This window comes from Seriola dumerili, unplaced genomic scaffold (genome assembly GCF_002260705.1).
Source record: "Seriola dumerili isolate Sdu_G_001 unplaced genomic scaffold, Sdu_1.0 BDQW01000043.1, whole genome shotgun sequence".
Lineage (NCBI taxonomy): Eukaryota > Metazoa > Chordata > Actinopteri > Carangiformes > Carangidae > Seriola > Seriola dumerili.
In genome coordinates, this window is record NW_019174298.1 from 2280749 (window position 1) to 2299260 (window position 18512).

The 18512-nt window shown below is 42.5% G+C and overlaps 1 protein-coding gene across 1 annotated transcript in view; it reads right to left on the bottom strand.

The window, feature by feature from the left end:
• Positions 1-2250: 2250 nt before the first annotated feature.
• Positions 2251-18512, bottom strand: part of LOC111217316 (membrane-associated guanylate kinase, WW and PDZ domain-containing protein 1-like) — a 102502-nt gene continuing 86240 nt past the window's right edge. The window contains exons 14-23 of the mRNA XM_022739120.1: positions 17405-17660; positions 14923-15014; positions 13971-14166; positions 13481-13783; positions 10264-10467; positions 8270-8357; positions 8083-8143; positions 6864-7007; positions 6055-6193; positions 2251-4460 (exon numbers count right to left, since the gene is read on the bottom strand). Of these exons, the coding sequence (XP_022594841.1) occupies positions 3361-4460; positions 6055-6193; positions 6864-7007; positions 8083-8143; positions 8270-8357; positions 10264-10467; positions 13481-13783; positions 13971-14166; positions 14923-15014; positions 17405-17660 (2583 nt within the window). The 3' untranslated portion in view covers positions 2251-3360. The remainder of the gene's footprint in view (positions 4461-6054; positions 6194-6863; positions 7008-8082; positions 8144-8269; positions 8358-10263; positions 10468-13480; positions 13784-13970; positions 14167-14922; positions 15015-17404; positions 17661-18512) is intronic.

Here is an 18512-nt window from a genome sequence, read left to right on the forward strand (position 1 = left end):
GTGGTAAGCACTGTCACCTCATAGCAAGAGGAAGGCTGTTGGCTGGCCTTTCTGTGCAGAGTTTACATGTTATCCCGGTTCCTGCGTGGGTTCCCCCTTGGGTACTCCGGTTGCCTCCCACATCCCATAGACATGCAGTTTCAGTTAACTGGTGGCTTTAAATTGCCTGTAGGTGTGAATGTGAGCAGATATGGTTGTTTGTCTGTCTCTATATGTCAGCCCTCTGATAGACTACTGACCTGTCCAGGGTGTACCCTCCCTCCCCCACCTGTGACCCTCAAAAGGATAAGCAGTATAGCTGATTGATGGATGGACAGAATGTTAAGTTCTCAAAGGCTGGACTCTGGATGAATTGAACCGGTATGACAAGAGATAGAAAGTGATGACGTGAGTCCGCCTCCTCAGTTCTAAGTTGTGCTTTATGCCAGACTGAGGAAAAACAAATACCTCCACATCTCTCACATAATGACCTTCGTGCATAGCTATGGCAACCATTATACTAGTGGAGCGGTCTGAGCACCAAGCAGTCTGAACTCCAGCTCTAGCTTAGAGCTTAAGAAAAGAAAAAAAAATCAATCACTCGCTGCTTTGATTTAGAACCAAAATCATTGCAGAATTATACGCAAAGATTTTGATTAAGGTATTTGACAGATGGCAATCTAAAAGTTTTTCTTCACACAGAAAAAAGTAAATAGATACCAGTGATAAGAAGTTTAGAGGAGTCCAATAGACAATACAAAATAAGCCCTGTAAAAGTATTTTGTAAGTATATTGTACCATTAGAGGTGACAGTCAGTCATCAGTGGTGTTATTACTGTTATTGTAGCACTTTCAATTAAAAAAAAAAACATGAATTGTGCTTGCTTCTGTCGTTTCACTGAGGATAATGATGAAGGGAGGCAGTAGTGCTTGTACTAATATACCTTTGTGTTGTACAAATAAGATGAAATACCTTTTCAAAGTAGACAAGGAAGGCAGTACAGCTGACAGCCCATACTGCTGACTTCTCATGTTACTTTTAAATTTAGTAAAAGTCTCTAAAGCTGCATATTAAAACATAGCGTGACCATGACTGACACACCAGAGTGATTTCATAAAAAAGAGTGAACAGTCAAAAGCCTCTCTTGAGACATTACTGAAAAACCGCTGTGCAGAAATATGAAATCCTTTTGAATTTGTATGGAAAACTTTATTTGATAATAAAAATAGCATTCACAGACTTCTTTTGATAGCTACATATACATTGTAATCCATCTCAAGGAAAGAAGCTGGATAAGTCCACATCTACTTGTACTTAGACTAATGTTATGTATAGCTTCATGGGTCAAATAAAGCTATGAACAATGTAGTATTTATATATGCATAGTTTTATAAAAAAGATTGGCCCATATACATGTACTGCTTTTATCAACACAGAGACAGCATTATGTCCGGAGCACATTGCAAGACATAATGCTTGAAGAACACAGACTGCATACAAGTGCTTTATAATACAAAGGCAGGCTAACCATCGAGAGAGATTCAAACCATCAAACAGTTTCTGATTGACCAAATACAGTCTTTCATTTTAAAATGTCTTTACATACCTGATCCAGAGTAAATCAACATATTTCCCATAAATCATCAGGTCCATTTCAGAGATATAAACACAATATCACATTCCTCACTGCTGAGGTTTTTCATAAATTTCTCTTTTGTACAAGAAAAAGGCAACATTTTATTCCTTGACAGGTTCCTAATAGTTACATTGGAAAAATTCTTTACAGGTGATGGCCAACAGGTTAACTTCTTAAATGTGTTTCTTTTTTTTTTCTTCTTTTTTGTTAAATACAGTACCATGGCGACAACAGTGATCAAACAATGCATTTGTTGTGGTTTATCCAATATATTTTTAGTTCTTTAATGAAACATAAAACAGAGAATACACACAAAACACATTATAAAGCAGCAGTCAGACTCCAGTGGCATGACAGCATGGCTCAGCATGGCAGATTGGTCGTCTCCTGTACCAGGACTCTCCATATGTTACCAACACAACAAATCACATCAGCTCTTTGTGTCAGGACCCAGGAGGTGGTCGGTGCGCAAATCATCATCATGAGGACAGGGCTAACAATTACTGTGGGAATACAGCGCATGTTCCTTATCGATTATTCTCACTCAGATCTATCAGATAAAGTGGTTAAACTACACTTTAATTTACACATGCATCTTGCACAGGGATAATTTACACGTTTGTTTGTTTTAAACTTTTTTTTTTTTTAACTTCTTTTTTTGGCATATCTGAAAAATCATATTTTATGGCAACTTTAAGCTGGTGTTGTGGCATAATGCAGACTCATCTAAAGTACGTAATTGAAATTTAGATGAGCAACAAATTTAGATAACTCCCATTTTCCCACAACAGAGAGTCTACTGGATCAATTTTGCCTGTAGATGAAAGTGAGTCAGGTTCCTTCCCAGCTACATCAGTACACACTAAGGAACAAAGGGCCAGAGTATTGAAGTTATTTTATAATCCTACTCAAAGGGAGAAACTAATAACCCCATTGCCAATTTTCACACCAGTTGTCTGATTCCTTTCTTAATTTCAGAGGTGGGTTGAGTGTATTTAGGCAAAGGGCGGTGAGCTGCCACACATTTCATCGATGCAACACAAGTAAGGGTACAGCATGCTTTCCCAGGTACAGTGTGCACTTCTACCTTGGTCCTTAAAGGTTTTACGAAGCTTGCTCAAGATTATGTGCCAAATTAAAAAATAAATAGTGAGCAAAAAAGTCATATATTATTTATATAATCATCACTCTAGTTTTACCATCAGATTTTAAATTTAGATTTTTGCCTTAAGTCCAACGTGATTTTCACAGTTCTTGTGAACCATCAGTGTCTTGTGCTATAGTTTGTTCAGTAAAGCGATTCAGGAATGGAAAAGACATCTAAAAACAAGTTGAAAACAAGCTTAGTAGTTAGTTAGAAGTTACCACAACTGGAAGCATGTTTCATACCTCTGAGGGAACAAATATTTAGATTCAGCAATGCCTACAAAAAGCAATATCACTGATTTCATATGCAGGCACATACAATACCTTTTACTATAGTACAACAACCTCTGTTATGTTCAAAATAACTATAACAATGACAAAACAACCAGTATGAACTGATAGAAGGATTGTACTCCTGCTGTTTTATCAATCTCTGGCTGGGATCACAAGTAGTTAAGTCAATCAAATCAATCAATACACCAGTTGACCAAATAAAGCACAAGAGTTAGTATCCTCAGAAGTCCAATTCCAGTGTATGGTACATACTGTAGTTTGCACAGATAGAGGAGAGAGTGGCGAGGGGGATCTCTGCTCTGCTCTAGATGCTGAGGTCTTTGGGGCTTTCTTTGTACAGCCTTCTTTTGGGCTCAGGGAGCTGGTTTGGGCTGCGACCTACTGTGTTATTGTTATGGCCTGTGTTGTTGTAGGCAGCATTGTTGTGTGCAGCGTTGTTCTTCATCATGTTGTAATATTCCTTCAGTCTGGGTGCTGCTGCATAGTTCAGCTCGTCCCGGCTGTAGGTGCTGTCAGGGGAAGAGTCCCGCTCCACTCTGTATCGTCTCTCCGGTGTCCCGTTCAGCCGATATCTCTCCTCCGTCCTCTCTGAGGAAGAGTCTCTCAGGAGGTTTCCGTTCTTCGTGGCTCTATCACAAGTACGGCCCCTGGAAAGAGACAAGGAATCTCCGTTGTTGTTGGTGCGCTCAGGGGTTGTGGTCTCCCTGACTCGCCCAGCCATCTGTGAGTCCTTGAGGAGCCTCCGCTCATAGAACTTGCGTTCAGGAGTGACTGCGAGGAACCCTCCATCATCGTACTCCCTCTCAGGTGTATGGTCCCGATGTGCTCGCTCTGCCCTGCGGTCCATCGACTTGGCCCGCCGGCGATCAGGAGATGAGGCGCGCTTTCGGGTTGGTGAGCGGTCAAGGGAGCCGCGTCGCTGCGGACGAAACCTCCCGTCCAAAGTAGAACTGCTGCTTGAGAGCTCTCGTCCCCTCAGTTTCTCAGCAGCTGCAGCCTTCTTCCCCGAGCTGTCTTTCCTCAGAGTCTTTAGGAGTTTAGAGATGCCGCTCTCCGACTCTGACTTCTTGACTTTGCGGCCTCGGCTCTTCTTGTTGCCACTGCTACTGCTGATACTGTTGTCTGGAGACTGCTGTCTGGGGGTACTTTGACTGTGATTGTTATTCCAAGTGTGATGATGGTGGGGGTTAAATTGCCGGCCTTGGTAGTCCATCTGATCTGACCCAGCCCTGTCCCTGTCCCTGTCTCGGCCACGCGCAGCCTCCTCCTGGCGTGATGGTTTGTGAAGGTCTGGTGGATAACTGGACTCCAATGAGGTGTGATATCGGCTGTTGGGTGGCAGCGTTCTCACTTCCGGAGTGTTTTGTGCCCCGGGTGTGGGAGGGTGCCTGTCACTGCTGCCGTCTGCAGGAGAAAAGAAAGGAGGAGAAGCTTGTTGACTAGAAATACCTCATAAGAATCGGCGGTTGAGGAAAAGTTTAACATCAATGACGTGATATTTATTGTGTTCAGCAGACATGACCTTCCTTGTTGGTTCATGTGAGCTCTTGCATTGACGTGACAGCAGGTCAATGCAGAGATTTATGGAAATCATGCATACATGTGCTCTTTCATATGCTGCATATATCCCCAGAAACACATCTAAATTGATTCTGTTTAACATCTATACACATAAATTGCATTGAAGTGATAAATCACTTCAATATATTTTCTCTACAGGGCTGCAGGTGATAACAAGGTGATGTCAGCAACAACAGCAGGTGCAACACATCGGCAAGTGTAGGGCAGGGGTTATCAATGACACAGCAGGCACCTAGGAAATCATTCAAAACAAAATGGTGAACAACTCAGTGTGCATCATTGGGAAGAACAAACCAAAAGCAAAAAAACAATAAAAACAAAAACAAGAGTTTGTTTGGCTGCAGGTCTGTCAAATTAGAGACAGGTTTCTATGGCAGCGGCATGTGATGAGCAGTGGCATTATATTAGTCCCATAAAAAATATGTGTTCTGACGCTGGCAGAAGGGGAAGGATTTGTTCGTGTACGGATTCACAAAAGTTAAACAAGTAAGTTCAAATTCAGGCATGGCAAGACATAAAGCAAGTACACTACGTAAACACACCCAACGCGCAGACACACCAAGTGGGATGCAGGTAGGGATGAGCTGGAAGGAAGGGTGGATAGAACCGAAAGGACAAAGATGACAGGGAGAGTGGATTGGGACAGACTTTTGGCTACAAACCGTGGTCTGATTTTGGCCCATTAGGTAGAAACAGGGCTCTCCCATCTTGTCATTCCTCATTGTACCAACAGCGAGATGAGGAGCCATCATCGCTGGAGAGAGGAGGAAGAGCCCAGCAACAAGAGACAATCAGAGAGAAAGAAGTAGGAATAGAGAGGAGAAGACAAATAAAACAGACAAGAGGCTGTTTTACAGTGCATCTTAATAGAGAGAAGGTGTTTGTTGTGAAAGGCAAGAAAACATTGCACTTTATATAATAACAAAAAAACCCATCTGAGAGGTGGAAAAGTGTCAGAAAATTAAACCCAGGATAAACCAGAAAATAATGCTGAGCAATACAACAATATGACTCAAACTGTGAGCGGAATAATCTCTCAGCAGAGCATGCAGCTCTTGGGAGGGAATATAACTATAGAACCAATCGAGTAAAAATCACTGAACAAGCTTTTGTGGCAGCCGTTCCTTTATTGATCAGTAATATCTGAGAGTTCAATCTAGTGCTGAAACCCTGACAGGCAGTTAAATTAAATTAACGGATCAGAAAGTGTGTCTGTTAAATGTTTATCATTTGCAGTAATAACATTCATGATAATCAGTTAAAAAATGAAAATATGTCCCGGTGGTGCACTAAGCAGATAAGAAGCTTAATTCTAGTCTGCAGTGTGTACAGCTGCATCAATAATAAGATTTCAATGCTGGCATTAGCAGTTTATTTGCAGGAAGAGGAGAAAAACATTTGCAACATGTTTACCTACCATATTCAGGTACAGATCCATCTCCCCGTTTGAGGACCAGCCGCGCCCTCCGACCACCGTTCTTGATCAGTTCAATGGCACGTGAATGCTTCATGTTCTTTGTGCTCTCACCATTAATCTCCAGGATCTCATCTCCCACCTAAAAGAAGAGAGGCTAGGTTATCTCTCAAGCTAATAATGATTTCTCATCAATAGTGTGCAAAGAAAGGAAAAGCTATAATGCTCTACAAACGCAGAAAGCAGTTACTAAAGAAATGCCGAGTTGAGGAAAAAAAGCTTTTAACATTTCTAGAATAACTAGATAAACTTTGTAGCTTTCCATTTACCATCTGTTAATAATTACCCTGAAAGCAATATAATGCCATGATGGATTGAGGTACTACCTTATTTATGTTGTATATCGAACTGAATTCAATATAACCAAAATGTTAGTTCATCGGAATGAATATATTTCAGTTAAAGGAAGCAGCTAATGGGAAATTGTATGCAAATTTAGCTTTAGCCAAGGCTAGCTGCGGCTGTCTCACCATCTAGGTTTAACCGGATCTGGCTCTCTTGCTTTTGCTGTGTGCAGTTGACTGTTTGTTTGTTTTAGTTGTCTGTTGTATTAACTCTACATTTAAGATACTGTTTTCTTTTGAATTGTAAACTTGACATGAAACACCAAAAACGAAATCAGAATCTGCTCTTGATAAAATTTAGTAGTACTGTTTGTTGTTTCTGTGCTTTGGCTTTGCTGGGCAGTATAGACCTTCCGTCCAGATCTTTAGATTTATTAGAGAAAAAGTCAGTTTTTAATTGTTTCATACCCTCATCTTTCCATTTCTGACAGCAGCCCCATCCTCCGCTAGTCTCAACACATACAGGTCCATGTTGTACTCCCGTCCACCTCTAAGGCTGAAGCCGAAACCTTTACTGTCACGCTCGAGGTCCACAGAGTAGAACTCGGCATCCTGTGAGATAGAAAAGAAGCGATAAAGAGAAAGTCACAGAGAGACCAGAGAGGAGGAGTGACTAATCCATGGTGCACAGGGGAGTCAAAAGGTGAGTCCACACGTCAGGACTAATCAAGCCATGTCCCACAAAAACTCACAAAATGTCAATGGCAGTACAATACCTCGGAATGCATGAATAATTAATGCCGCGTGAGCCTGTGAGCAGGGTACAGATCACTAAGCAAGGGCAGCACAAGGGCTGGACCCAAAACTTACCATACTCCTCAAAAGTTCCCTCCCAAGAGAAGTATGGTCTCCCCCACAATCCTTTTCTCTAGTTCTCACAGGTCCAGAGCTTTACTCAAAATTAAGCTTCTGACTCACATTTGAATGTCAGATTTCACTGATACCGTGGAACCTTTACTTTAAGATCAACAAAAGAGGTCAATTCAAGTAAGGAGTAAGGAAAACCATGCTAATCTTGCTATCTGTGAAACTTAAGGATTTACTATTTGTTGACTTATGCTTTTTTTCTCTTCTGGTAAACACTGGTTATCTTAATTGCAGTGGGACTGAGCTTGTCTAAATCTATGATGCTTTCATACTTAACGTACACTTTCCTAACTCTACTGTGTCAGAGTGCGCAAGTGTAGCTATCCCTGCATATATGTTATGTATGCAGATATTTGCAGTGCCGACATTGGATGTTCATTTCGTCAGTAAGCTTCATCAGATTTGCTGCTCAGACGGTTGAATAGCTGTGTCCAACAACTTGTGTAACTCTCCGAAACCAACAATTTGACGTTGACACCCTCTTCTCGTTGTGATTGACCATAATTGAACTTCTATATCTAGTTCTCTTTTTACATTCTTTACACAATATTTCTGTCACTATGAAAGACTAATGCGCGCCATTATTTGACAACTCAGATAAAAAAAAAAGGCTTTACATAGACTTATGATCAGTAGTGTTCAGCTGTTTATTGCTATAGTCTGTGTTATGATACGTGACTGATAGTTGGTAACGTTTGTATTGATGTAAAACCCAGATGATCATTAGTCATGTGAGTGTAGTGAAAACGTCTTTTCTTACCTGTGTTGTCTGAGTTTGTGTGGGTGGAGGAGGAGGTGCTCCTTTCGACTTTGAGTTATTCCTTTGAAAAAGAGAAACTCATATGAAGACACACAGTGCTGCGTTTTAAGAATATTTTCTAGAAAGAGAGTTGGATTTGTGCTTGTTTAAAAATAAAAAAAATAAAAAATTACGCATCATCACCTACCGTAACTCTGTGGACTGTTGAGGTGTATGTGTGGTGGTGATGGTAGCTATCTTCTCAGCATTGGTCAGCAGAGAAGCATTGGAAGATTCTGGAAAGAAACGGAGAAAAATAAAATAAAAAAAAATAAAAGAAACCACAAAACTAGAAATGACTGCTTTTGTTAAACGCATTTGCCTGTAGCCGTTTTCAAAAGACACTCTGGAGAACAAAATGTTACTGTCCAGAAGAGTCCCCTGAACCGCCCGCAGGCTACTCTATTCAACCTGATGCTAACTGCCTGTGATGTTGTCATTTGCCATTTGCTCATGGACAACACTGGCCCGACTGCACAAAAAAAAACTGCAGTAAAGAAAAAAACAAAAAAAAAAAACAACAACAACAACTCATGACTTGCATCATTGTTTCATCTGCTATTCCAGGAAGGGAAAAATACAAAGACAACTGTCTTTTCGTGCCTTTCTTTAATTCCATATTATCACCAGCAAGAAAACTGCAGCACACATTAGCTTCCACTGACACTGGCAGGAGTACAGTTCTGCCAGTTTCCCCTCGTTACTAGAAAAGATATGACCTCTTCTCGGCACCGCGTCTTTCTGAGGTGAACAGCCTTCTACAACCTCACACATCTTTTTGTGAAATCTGAAATGAGAATAAGGTGGACTAATAAATGCCATCATTTCAATTTTATAAGGCCATGACATGTTTTCTACTGGGAAACCTTGCATTGGCATACAGATACACAAGCCTCTGAGTTAGAGTGTGTGTGTGTGTGTGTGTGAGTGAGAGTGTGTGTGAGAGAGAGTGTGTGTGTGTGTGAAAGAGGGAGAGCGAGTGAGTGTGATCTCACCTCTCTCACCTCCAGCCTTATTTAGCTTCAATTTCTGTTTCTATGGAAGATAGTGCTGCATAGCTCTGCTCAGTGTTCATTGGTTGACAAGTGGCTCAGTTAGTAACAGGCCCCCCTTGTTACAGCATTTGACATTTTTCCCAAAATGTGGAGCTTTGGATCAAAAACTGTGGAAGATTTAAAATGCCCAAATATGCACAGTACAAATAAGGTTAAGTGCAGTACACATTATTTTCTTTTTATGTATGCTGCCATCAGTGACACTAAACCTTTGAGTCATGCCCCAAAGCTGTGATTGGACAGTTGACTATTTTTCATTTTGGCATGGACAATGTGTCTTCATTTAAAAAAACAATAAAAAGCCCCCTTGCACCTCCTCATGAAAACCAATGACAGTGCTTTGCATTTAATATTGGCAGGTCTATTCTGTTCTCTGCTGGACAACACTGAAATGTAATGAACCTCTTCACTTTTTTTTAAATTATGATTTGGTTGTGATTTGATTTTAATGCGGCAACATTAATGGATTGTCAACATGTCCATGGTGTTCCCTGCCTTTTGCCCAATATCAGCTGGGACAGGCTCCAAATAAGTGCCATATAGCATATCTTTTTCATTTAATTATAACACAGTAAATGCATAGATAAAACTGAACTACATATAACAATGTGCAGTGTATTTAACTCTATTTCTTAGTCTGGTTTGTTTTTATTTAGGCATTTCAGATCTTCTGCAATAACCAGCTTGTGCTGAGATATTATGCAATTCTATTTCCTTCCCTGAACTAAACCGAAAAGATAAACACCAACAGGAAGCACTTGATTAAATGTGAGCAGTGTTTATAATCCTTTCTAACTTACAAAATATTGCAAATGGCAAGTTATCTAGCAAAGAAAATAAACAAAAAAAAAAAAAACAGAGAGGAGAGAGAAGACTTATGGAAGTACCACAGTAGTTTCTGGGGGCAACTTCACCTTACTCCTACTCGGTGACTCACTCTCCGAGATACCAAGGTTCACACCCTGATGAAAAGTGGTCTTGCCTGTGAAAAGCAGCAGTGCCCTTTTCTTCCCACCATATCCATGAATAAGTCACATCATGCTGCATTATGAAACAGCCATGTGAGGCTGGAAGCCAAAAGCCTTACCATCACCAGGGATGATCCTGAGCGAGACTGTGTTCCCGGCTTCCTTGATCAGGTTGACAATGTCCGAGTGTGACTTGTTGGTGATGGAGCAGCCGTTGACAGCCAATATTCGGTCCCCGACTTTCAGCTTCCCGCAGCGGTCCGCCGGGCTGCCCTCAATGATGCGGCCTATTTTGTGGGGCATGGCCACACAAGCATTTCCAGCTTTTGTATTAACATATGTGTTTGTTTGCATGTATATTTAGTGTTTTAGAAGTAGAGGTGTGGTGGTGATTTGATTGACGAGATTATTTGTTTGTTATATTGATTTATATTCAATAAGAAGGAAAGGACAGAAAGGAAACACGGAGAAAAAGAAGAGAAGAAAGATTAATTATCCACAATCACCATATCCCAGAGAAAACCAATAAGTTGTGTGCACATCCTACATTAACATGTCGCAGTCAGCACACATGCAAAAATACTACATGCGTCAGAAAGGAGGAGGAAAAACAGTGTAATGTCAAAACCTAAATTCATGGGCTCTTTGGGAATATGCAGAAGATGTTCTCTACCCCCATCGTCTGACGTGCTAATCAATGGACTGAATCATATGCCACTGGTCAGAGCCTTCTGTGACTAATGCTTGACAGCCTATCAATACACTGGTCATAGCATCATGACTGCCACCCCCCTTAACACATACCTCCCTGCCTATGATCAATGAGCACACAGTCGTTGGTGCAGTTTGCACCGTTCAGGAAGATGAGCTGTGGGATCTTGGCCAGCTCAGAAAATTGTGAGGATTTGTAAAAAAGGAGCACTCTGTTGATTGTTGTGAGATGTGAGGCCTATAGCCTATATATGGTGCTTATCGTGGTCAATGCGAGCACTGCAAGTCATACAATCTGCAGCTGAGTGACAGTGTTCAATACTGCACATCTTGTTTACACAGAAGCCCTGAACGCACCCTCAGGATCTCCAGTTCTCCTCGCCTTCCCTCCATCTCACACCCTTCATCTCTGCTCCTCCTTGTGCTCCCCCTTCCATCCGGTTCTTTTTGCAGCATCCATATTTATTACATCACCTTACTTCACAGCTACTCTGCCTCTGTCTTGATTGAAAAACGTACTTGTATCCTGTCACTCCGTCTAAATAATGAGATATGGAACATTACAGGGTGTGGCAAGCTCCCAGGATTTAATACCTAATCTGCTAAGCACAACACCGACCCCAGGTCATAGTAGGATGGGATGAGAGGGGGATGGGCCCTGCTGGACTGGAGCAAAATGGTTTATGTATCCGTGGTGTATGGGAGATTGAATCAGCTGAAAATGCTTTACCTTTCCAAGACCTAAAAAACATTTAGTACTCCTGGAAGAATCCTCAGTGCCGTGTACTTAATTTATTTATTTCTTTTGGTAATACACATTCCTCTGTCAGATTTCAGCTCATATCCCACATGGTAGGAATACGTAAGGAGAGTGAGTGTAGGATGCTTCAGCACATGAAAGCTCAAAGTCCATTCATCTCATCCTCCCGAGAGGAATAGTGACGGAGCAGAGCAGGGGAACGCGGTTCGGCAGCAGCAAAAACAAGAACCTCAACAGTCTAGAAGACGTTTAGACACGGTTGTTGACTAGCACTGTCACTGGTGTCACTATAAATAATACATTAATTTTCTTGCATTGCATTTTGCAGAGCAACACCATTAGCCCATGGGATCAATGAAATTTTCCCTGGGCAGTCAGCGTCTCATCCATTCTTGTGTTTTGCCTGTGACACACCACAGTACATCATCATAATGGCTAACTATACAAGGGACCTTGGAATGACATTGTTGTTGGAAATTCATCACTCGGAGGTTAATACCAAATTTGTTCGAGGACAACATCTACAATTACTCATCAATGCCTGAGCAACTTTAATTCATGCAATTCTGCTGTTTTTGCAGTAATGCGTAAACGGTATAGACAGCTATGGACTGTGCTGAGGAGACTCCAATTACATGCTGAATGAATTGGTGGGGGCAGCTGTGAGGCATGAATCTGTGATGATGGTGTTTGTGATAAAGCTGTAGCCAGCCTGATCCCGAGGGGGTGCGTTCAGCACGCGAAGAGATTTCTTTATCCCCAAGCTCATGGCAGTGGGTTTTTGACCTCGGTCTGTGGCACTAAGTGAACTCCTGTCAAACGCCACTGGCCTGCTATTCATAAAGTGGAGGAAACTCAATGAGGAGTAACTGTAAAAATACTGTAATTCTGCCAGGAGATGGCATCAGTCATTTCTCTCAGTGGTGCATTTATGAACTCTGTGGACGTGTGTCTTGAGTCTGGAGTATGTGTTGGAGACTGGTGCTGTTTTAATGCGCCAGCTCTCAGGTTTTTTTTAGATTAAATTGCTTTGGGTATCTGCAGGTCTTGAAAAATCTTTAAAAAACTTTTGAATTTAGTTTCATGATTTAAAAAAAAAAAAGGCATTACAAGAGAGTAAAAACTCTCACTCTTAAATTTAATTTTCAAAAGTCTTGAATATTTTCTCTTACCTGCCTTAGGTAGAAATGGGGGTTATAAAATGTTTCTGTATCTGATTGCAAGCTTTCATAAGACATTATATGGCTATAAACTAAAATGGGATTGTATCCAAAGGTAACTGTGCGCGCAGGATGCTGCTCAATCCTTTTTAGTGGAGTTTCGGTCAGCACCATTAGAAGTAGAGAAAGTATTACAGTGGCTATAGGAAGCTCATTGTCTCATTATGGGTAAATGCTAATTTTATCATAAAATTATATTAGTTAATAATTTTTACTTTGTGTGGGATATAAAGATAAATCATTCTTGGTTTTCCATCCTACGTTAGTATGATTTTGAAGCAAGCATTGAATTCTCTGTGGTATTAAAAAGCTGTTAGAAAGTTTTACATTTAACTTGGTGAACCCTGACAGATCCCTATGGTAAATGTTAAATGGTGTTATATTTTAAGTTATTTGTTCATGCTGCTTACAGATAGTAAATTAATCACAGGGAAAAATAATGATCTATAGAAACATGCACCAATACAGATTACAAATGCCCAAACAATCAAACTGTTGAGTCAGATTAAAGTCTAAATTGAACCATGATATCCTTTGAAGTCAAACAGAGTCAACCCATAGTAAACAAAACAAATTCTCATGTCACACTGGATAAAAGATCCTGTCAATCTCAGCTAGCTCCAGCTCCATCTCTGCCTCACTTACCAAAGGTGGTGCCAGCGTCAGGCCTGGAAACAGATGACACAATGACGAAACCGAAGCCCTCGTTCTCTCCGCGCTGGATCTCCACGTCGTACGGCTGCAGGGAGGCAGGCACCACCGCACTCCCGCTGCCACCTCCGCCGCCGCTGCCTATGCCACTGGTAGATCCGCTGCCAGAGCTGACAGTGTTGAGCGAGTTCTGGCTCCCCTGGGGGGTCCGCTTGCCCTCTGTCAGACTAGGTGCCTGGGTGCTGCTGTGGTGGGAGGAGGCCGGTGATGGAGGGACGTCACCTTCTCCTTTTGACACTGAGGATGCGGAGGAAGAGAACAGACTGGTTAGACAAGTACCACAATGTATTTCTACAACTTTTCATGAAAGTATTCATGTCAGGAAAAGCAAACAGTGTACGTTTTGTTGCTGTAACATGCCTGTGACCGAGCATGACACATGTATGATCACACATGCACACGTTTTATGTAAACCTGTCATCACCTCCGTATCCGGGGCTCTTGCGTCTGACAGTGAGGTTGACATGGCCCTGTTTGGCAGCCTGCTGCATCAGCTGCACCACCAGCTGGTGAGACTTGCCCACCACCGCCGTGCCGTCCACACAGATGAGCTCATCGCCCGACCGCAGGCGCCCGTCCTCATCTGCTGCCCCGTACTTCACTATGTGCCCGATGTAGATCTGGAAAAGGCGAGCACACACAATGCATGATTGTATTATGCTTTATAGTTATGATATTATGGCTCAGTGTGACTTATCTCCTTCTCAGTTTAAATGAGTCTGAGTCTGTTAAACACAGCAGCGTTTCAGAGACTATTGTTGCATTACTTTATGGTGTTTGTGGCTGACATTCTGAGAAACCGAGAGGGCCAGTGCAGCCTACTGGGACCATGCAGAAGCTTGTGTGCTTTAGGCATTGTGTGGGAGTGTACACACAGCTCTGACAGAAACAAGCACCCAACTACTGTCTTTGGCACAAACAACAAGCGCCAACTCCTGTGGGGTAGACCTGAAGCCTGCTGCTATTTTATTTCCCTCTGTTCCTCAATATCTGCCTTCCACTCCCCCCCTTACTCCCTCCTTTTAAGACAAATATATGGCGCACAACCAGAAGGATTGGTGGGTAAGGCTTTTTGCCTCTCTTAACAAGCTGTCTATATGATCCTCCAGAGAGCAACAGCTCCAGTTAGAGAGAGAGTGAGGGGTTAGGAGTTTGTGCTACTCTGTTTTAAAGGTGGCACTAAACAGAAAAGCAGGAGGAAAAAGGAAAGACAAACAAAATCAACAAAACAAGTACACTAAGAAGAAGGACAGAGCATTCGGAGATCAGCAGTAGTATGGATGAGGTGTAAGATTGTGTATGTATACTTTAATCTATGAATTCATCAGCTGTTTCAATAAACTATTGATGAGATTCAAAGGTGGGGGGATACTTACAGGCTCCCCGGGCTCATTTCCTCCCAGGATGCGAAAGCCGAAGCCTGTATCCTTCCGCCAAAGGAAAATGTCCTGCTCCTGGCAATCTGGCACTGAAATACACAAGAGGAACCGTGAGAAGACCCCATGGAGATCAACCACCAAACCGCCCATAGACCTGACTGATTAACATCTTTGTCGGCTAATCAGTGAATGCTTGCTCTCTAATCAACAAGTTCAGTCCTGTTTTGTCTAATTATAACAAATCCATGTCCAGTTGTGTTATCGCTGATCAATAAGGTATTTGCTTTTCTATTAGTGTCAGAATGAGAGCGGGCAAGATCAACAGCTGTTCCTTGCCTCGCCTCAGCCCTGCCTTGTTGAGCAGATTGGCTTCTTGTTCTCACGTGACGTCACGAGACCACAAACTAGGCTACAAAGTCTCATGCTGTGACCTTGTCATACTGCAATCGGAAATGTTACTCAATGTTGATCCCTATTATTGGCCTAAATTTATAACCAAACCATTCGTACACGCATCGATTTGAAGCATCTTTCTCCTGCTTACAATCTCACACTCACACTGACACACACACACACACACACATTTGCATCTCGCCATGGACAGAGCAGACTGTGGAGGAGGACACAGGCAATTTGGTGTCAGTCTGTTCAGCCCACAGGGCCAGTCCGCACAGGAGGCGCAGGCCATTTCTTCCTGCACTGCCTGCTGTCTGCACGCCTGCCACGCAAGGCTAGTAGTGAACCCATTAGCTTCAGCTCTCCGGTTCCCCCGATAACTCGCTCGGTGTGATTTAAACTGCTGCGGCTAGACTTGTAATTAACCCTCTGCTGACCCGTGTCTATAGAGTAGTGATCAAAGTAAACTAACAGTAAGAGGAGCAGCTGTGTGCTGCATCATGGGACAGGTGACATCAAGCGTTGAGGGAAGCAAAATTCCCGAAAGGCTCACCTTTCAGTCATACTGTCCTGACACTGAAATATTGCTCTTCTAGTGCCTCTCATTGGATGCATGGATGCAACTACTCACAAATTCAAGAGTGTATGTGGCAGCATGCACATGAATACCCATGAAAATACAGACCCAGAATCTGGGCCTCTTTGTCATTCTTTGTCTCATTCTCCCTTTCTTGTTTCATTGTGTCTCCCCCTCCTCCCCCTCTGACACAAAAAGGGGCTGCAGCTCCTTCAGGGGTTATCAAACAGATATACCAATCAGCCGCAGCTTAAAGCAGCCCTCTACGGGCCCAGTTAATATTTAATCAGCAACAGTCCTAGATTCTACAGGCAGCCATGATTATTAACCAACACTGCAACGCACGGCATGAGCACGACCCGCACGTCTGGCTTGCAACAGTCACAAGTGTGCAACAAACTAACACAGCAGTCCTCCCATAGAGATTACCTCTCTACAATCACAATGAAATCTTTTACAGCATAGAATCGTATTTCACAGCATATAGAGACCTAGTCTCCTCTTAATTATCACCACCAGTACGAGTACAGGAGGTCTGAAAGATGTAATTCAGCCAGAAGAGGAGAGTGAGCCAGTTATATTGGAGGATCCATCCTCCCTCTCAGAATCTCCTCAGAAAATAAGTGGTTCGACACCCTTACTGTGGTTCCCTATGAATAATGCAAGAATAGGCCATGACTGCAAATGATATTGAGGAGTTTTACAGAGAGGCTGCCTACTTTTTGGTGTTCCAGTTTTGTGTTTTGGATACTCTGTAGTTCCAGTGACTAAACAGTGTGTGAGACAAGCTGTTTGGCTGCTGATAATGTCAGTGTGGTCAGTTTTAAACTTCAAAGCAAAGTGGTTTAAAAGGTGAACTGTTGGTTGTCCCTCCATACTGGATGCTGTGCACACATACAGTACGTGCTGTTCTTTGTATTCCTTTCAGTAGAAATGCTGGCAAAAAACTGTGTGTGCGTATGACTCTCTCTCACTCTTACTCTTACTCTCACACACACACACACACACACACACACACACACACACACACACACACACACACACACACACACACACACACACACACACACACACCTTTTGTCACTAGATAAGTTAAACTCCGTAAGCACACAATTGTTTAGCAAACACAAAAAAGGCATTAACAGACGCAAATGCACACACACAGAGAGAGATGTGCCCTGTGGTCATCACACTGAGCAGTGAACACTGAAGTTTTCACTTCATCAAAAAAGGTCTGACTATTCAATCAGTGGATATAATAGTTCAAAGAAATCAGCCTAGCAGTTATCTGTTGAAACACATTTTGCCTGACCTCTATGTCTAATCCCAAAACCATTCAGTAGACCTTTTAAAAAACACAAAGAGCTTACTATAAATGCAGAAGAAATAACAGAACGACAGAACGACAGAACACATTCACACGTTCAGAAGGTTAAACGCTCTTAAACTATTAAGTCAGCAAAACCCTGAAATTCTTAAAATAAGATAGAACTGGATTCTACTCACGTCGGCTCTCGTACATGCTCCTGGACTGCGCCCAGATCTTAAAGGGGTCTGGTTTCTTCTGAAGGGTGAGGGTGCCATCTGCAGGGTCCTGAGGGGGCAGGCCTGGCAGAGGCTGGGTGGGGGCAGCAGGAGTGGGAGCCACAGCCTCACTGGGCATGGCAGAGGGTGGGTGGCTTGGAGAATCGGTGTGGGTGCTGCGATGGCTGCACACACTGTGCTGGGAGCTGCTCTGGCTGTCTTTCCTCTCTAACTGGTGCTGGGTGGACAGAAATCAGAGAGAGGTGTATGTGTGTGTGAAGGATGGGGGTGGATATAAGCAGGAGATGGAGGTAGAGGGCAGACAGAGGAGAAAAAAAGTGAGAGTGATAAGTGAGTCAGTGATAAGGGCGAGATAGAGTGGAAAAGAGATGAGTGAGAAAAGTGTTGATGGAGGACAAAGAAAGAAAAAGCAACCAAGGTCATCTTTTTTAGACATTGCAGTAGAACATCTCTCACTAAAACGTCTGCAGGAGTGTGAGGAGAAATGACTTGGTTTCCATGGTTGCCAGACAAAGACGTGAAATGTGAGGGAATTTTAGTGAATAAAGATATTGCCTTTATAAATCCCATGAATCTTTGTTTATTGCACAAGGTCCAGTCCATGAAAAGGTTGACTTCAATTGAGGCAGAAATGTGTAAAATCAGTTTTGAAATCCAAGCTGTAAAATCTCAACAGCAGAGAAGAATCCTGGTGGGTAGGAGTGAAGTGTTGTGAGGATTAACTGACATTGCTTGAAATAATACGCTGTTTTAACATTGAATTAAAAAGAAAATGATTTAACGCTGAAAATATTCACTGTGCATGAAAAACACCTCATTCATTTGAATGAGGCCGGTCTCACCACACACCGAGGATGCCAATGTAGCGGTTCCGGTGTGGTGTCGAAGACTGTTCCCCTATCAATGTGTGTTTCCTCTTCCCTAAATCTGAACCAAACATTAACCCTAACCCCAAACAGTCATCTTATGAGCTGCTTAACTGCACCCCAACGCTGCACTAACCCTCACCTGTTATTTATGCCACGATGTAACATGAGCCCAAACCCCAACCACTGATGGGGGTGCTACG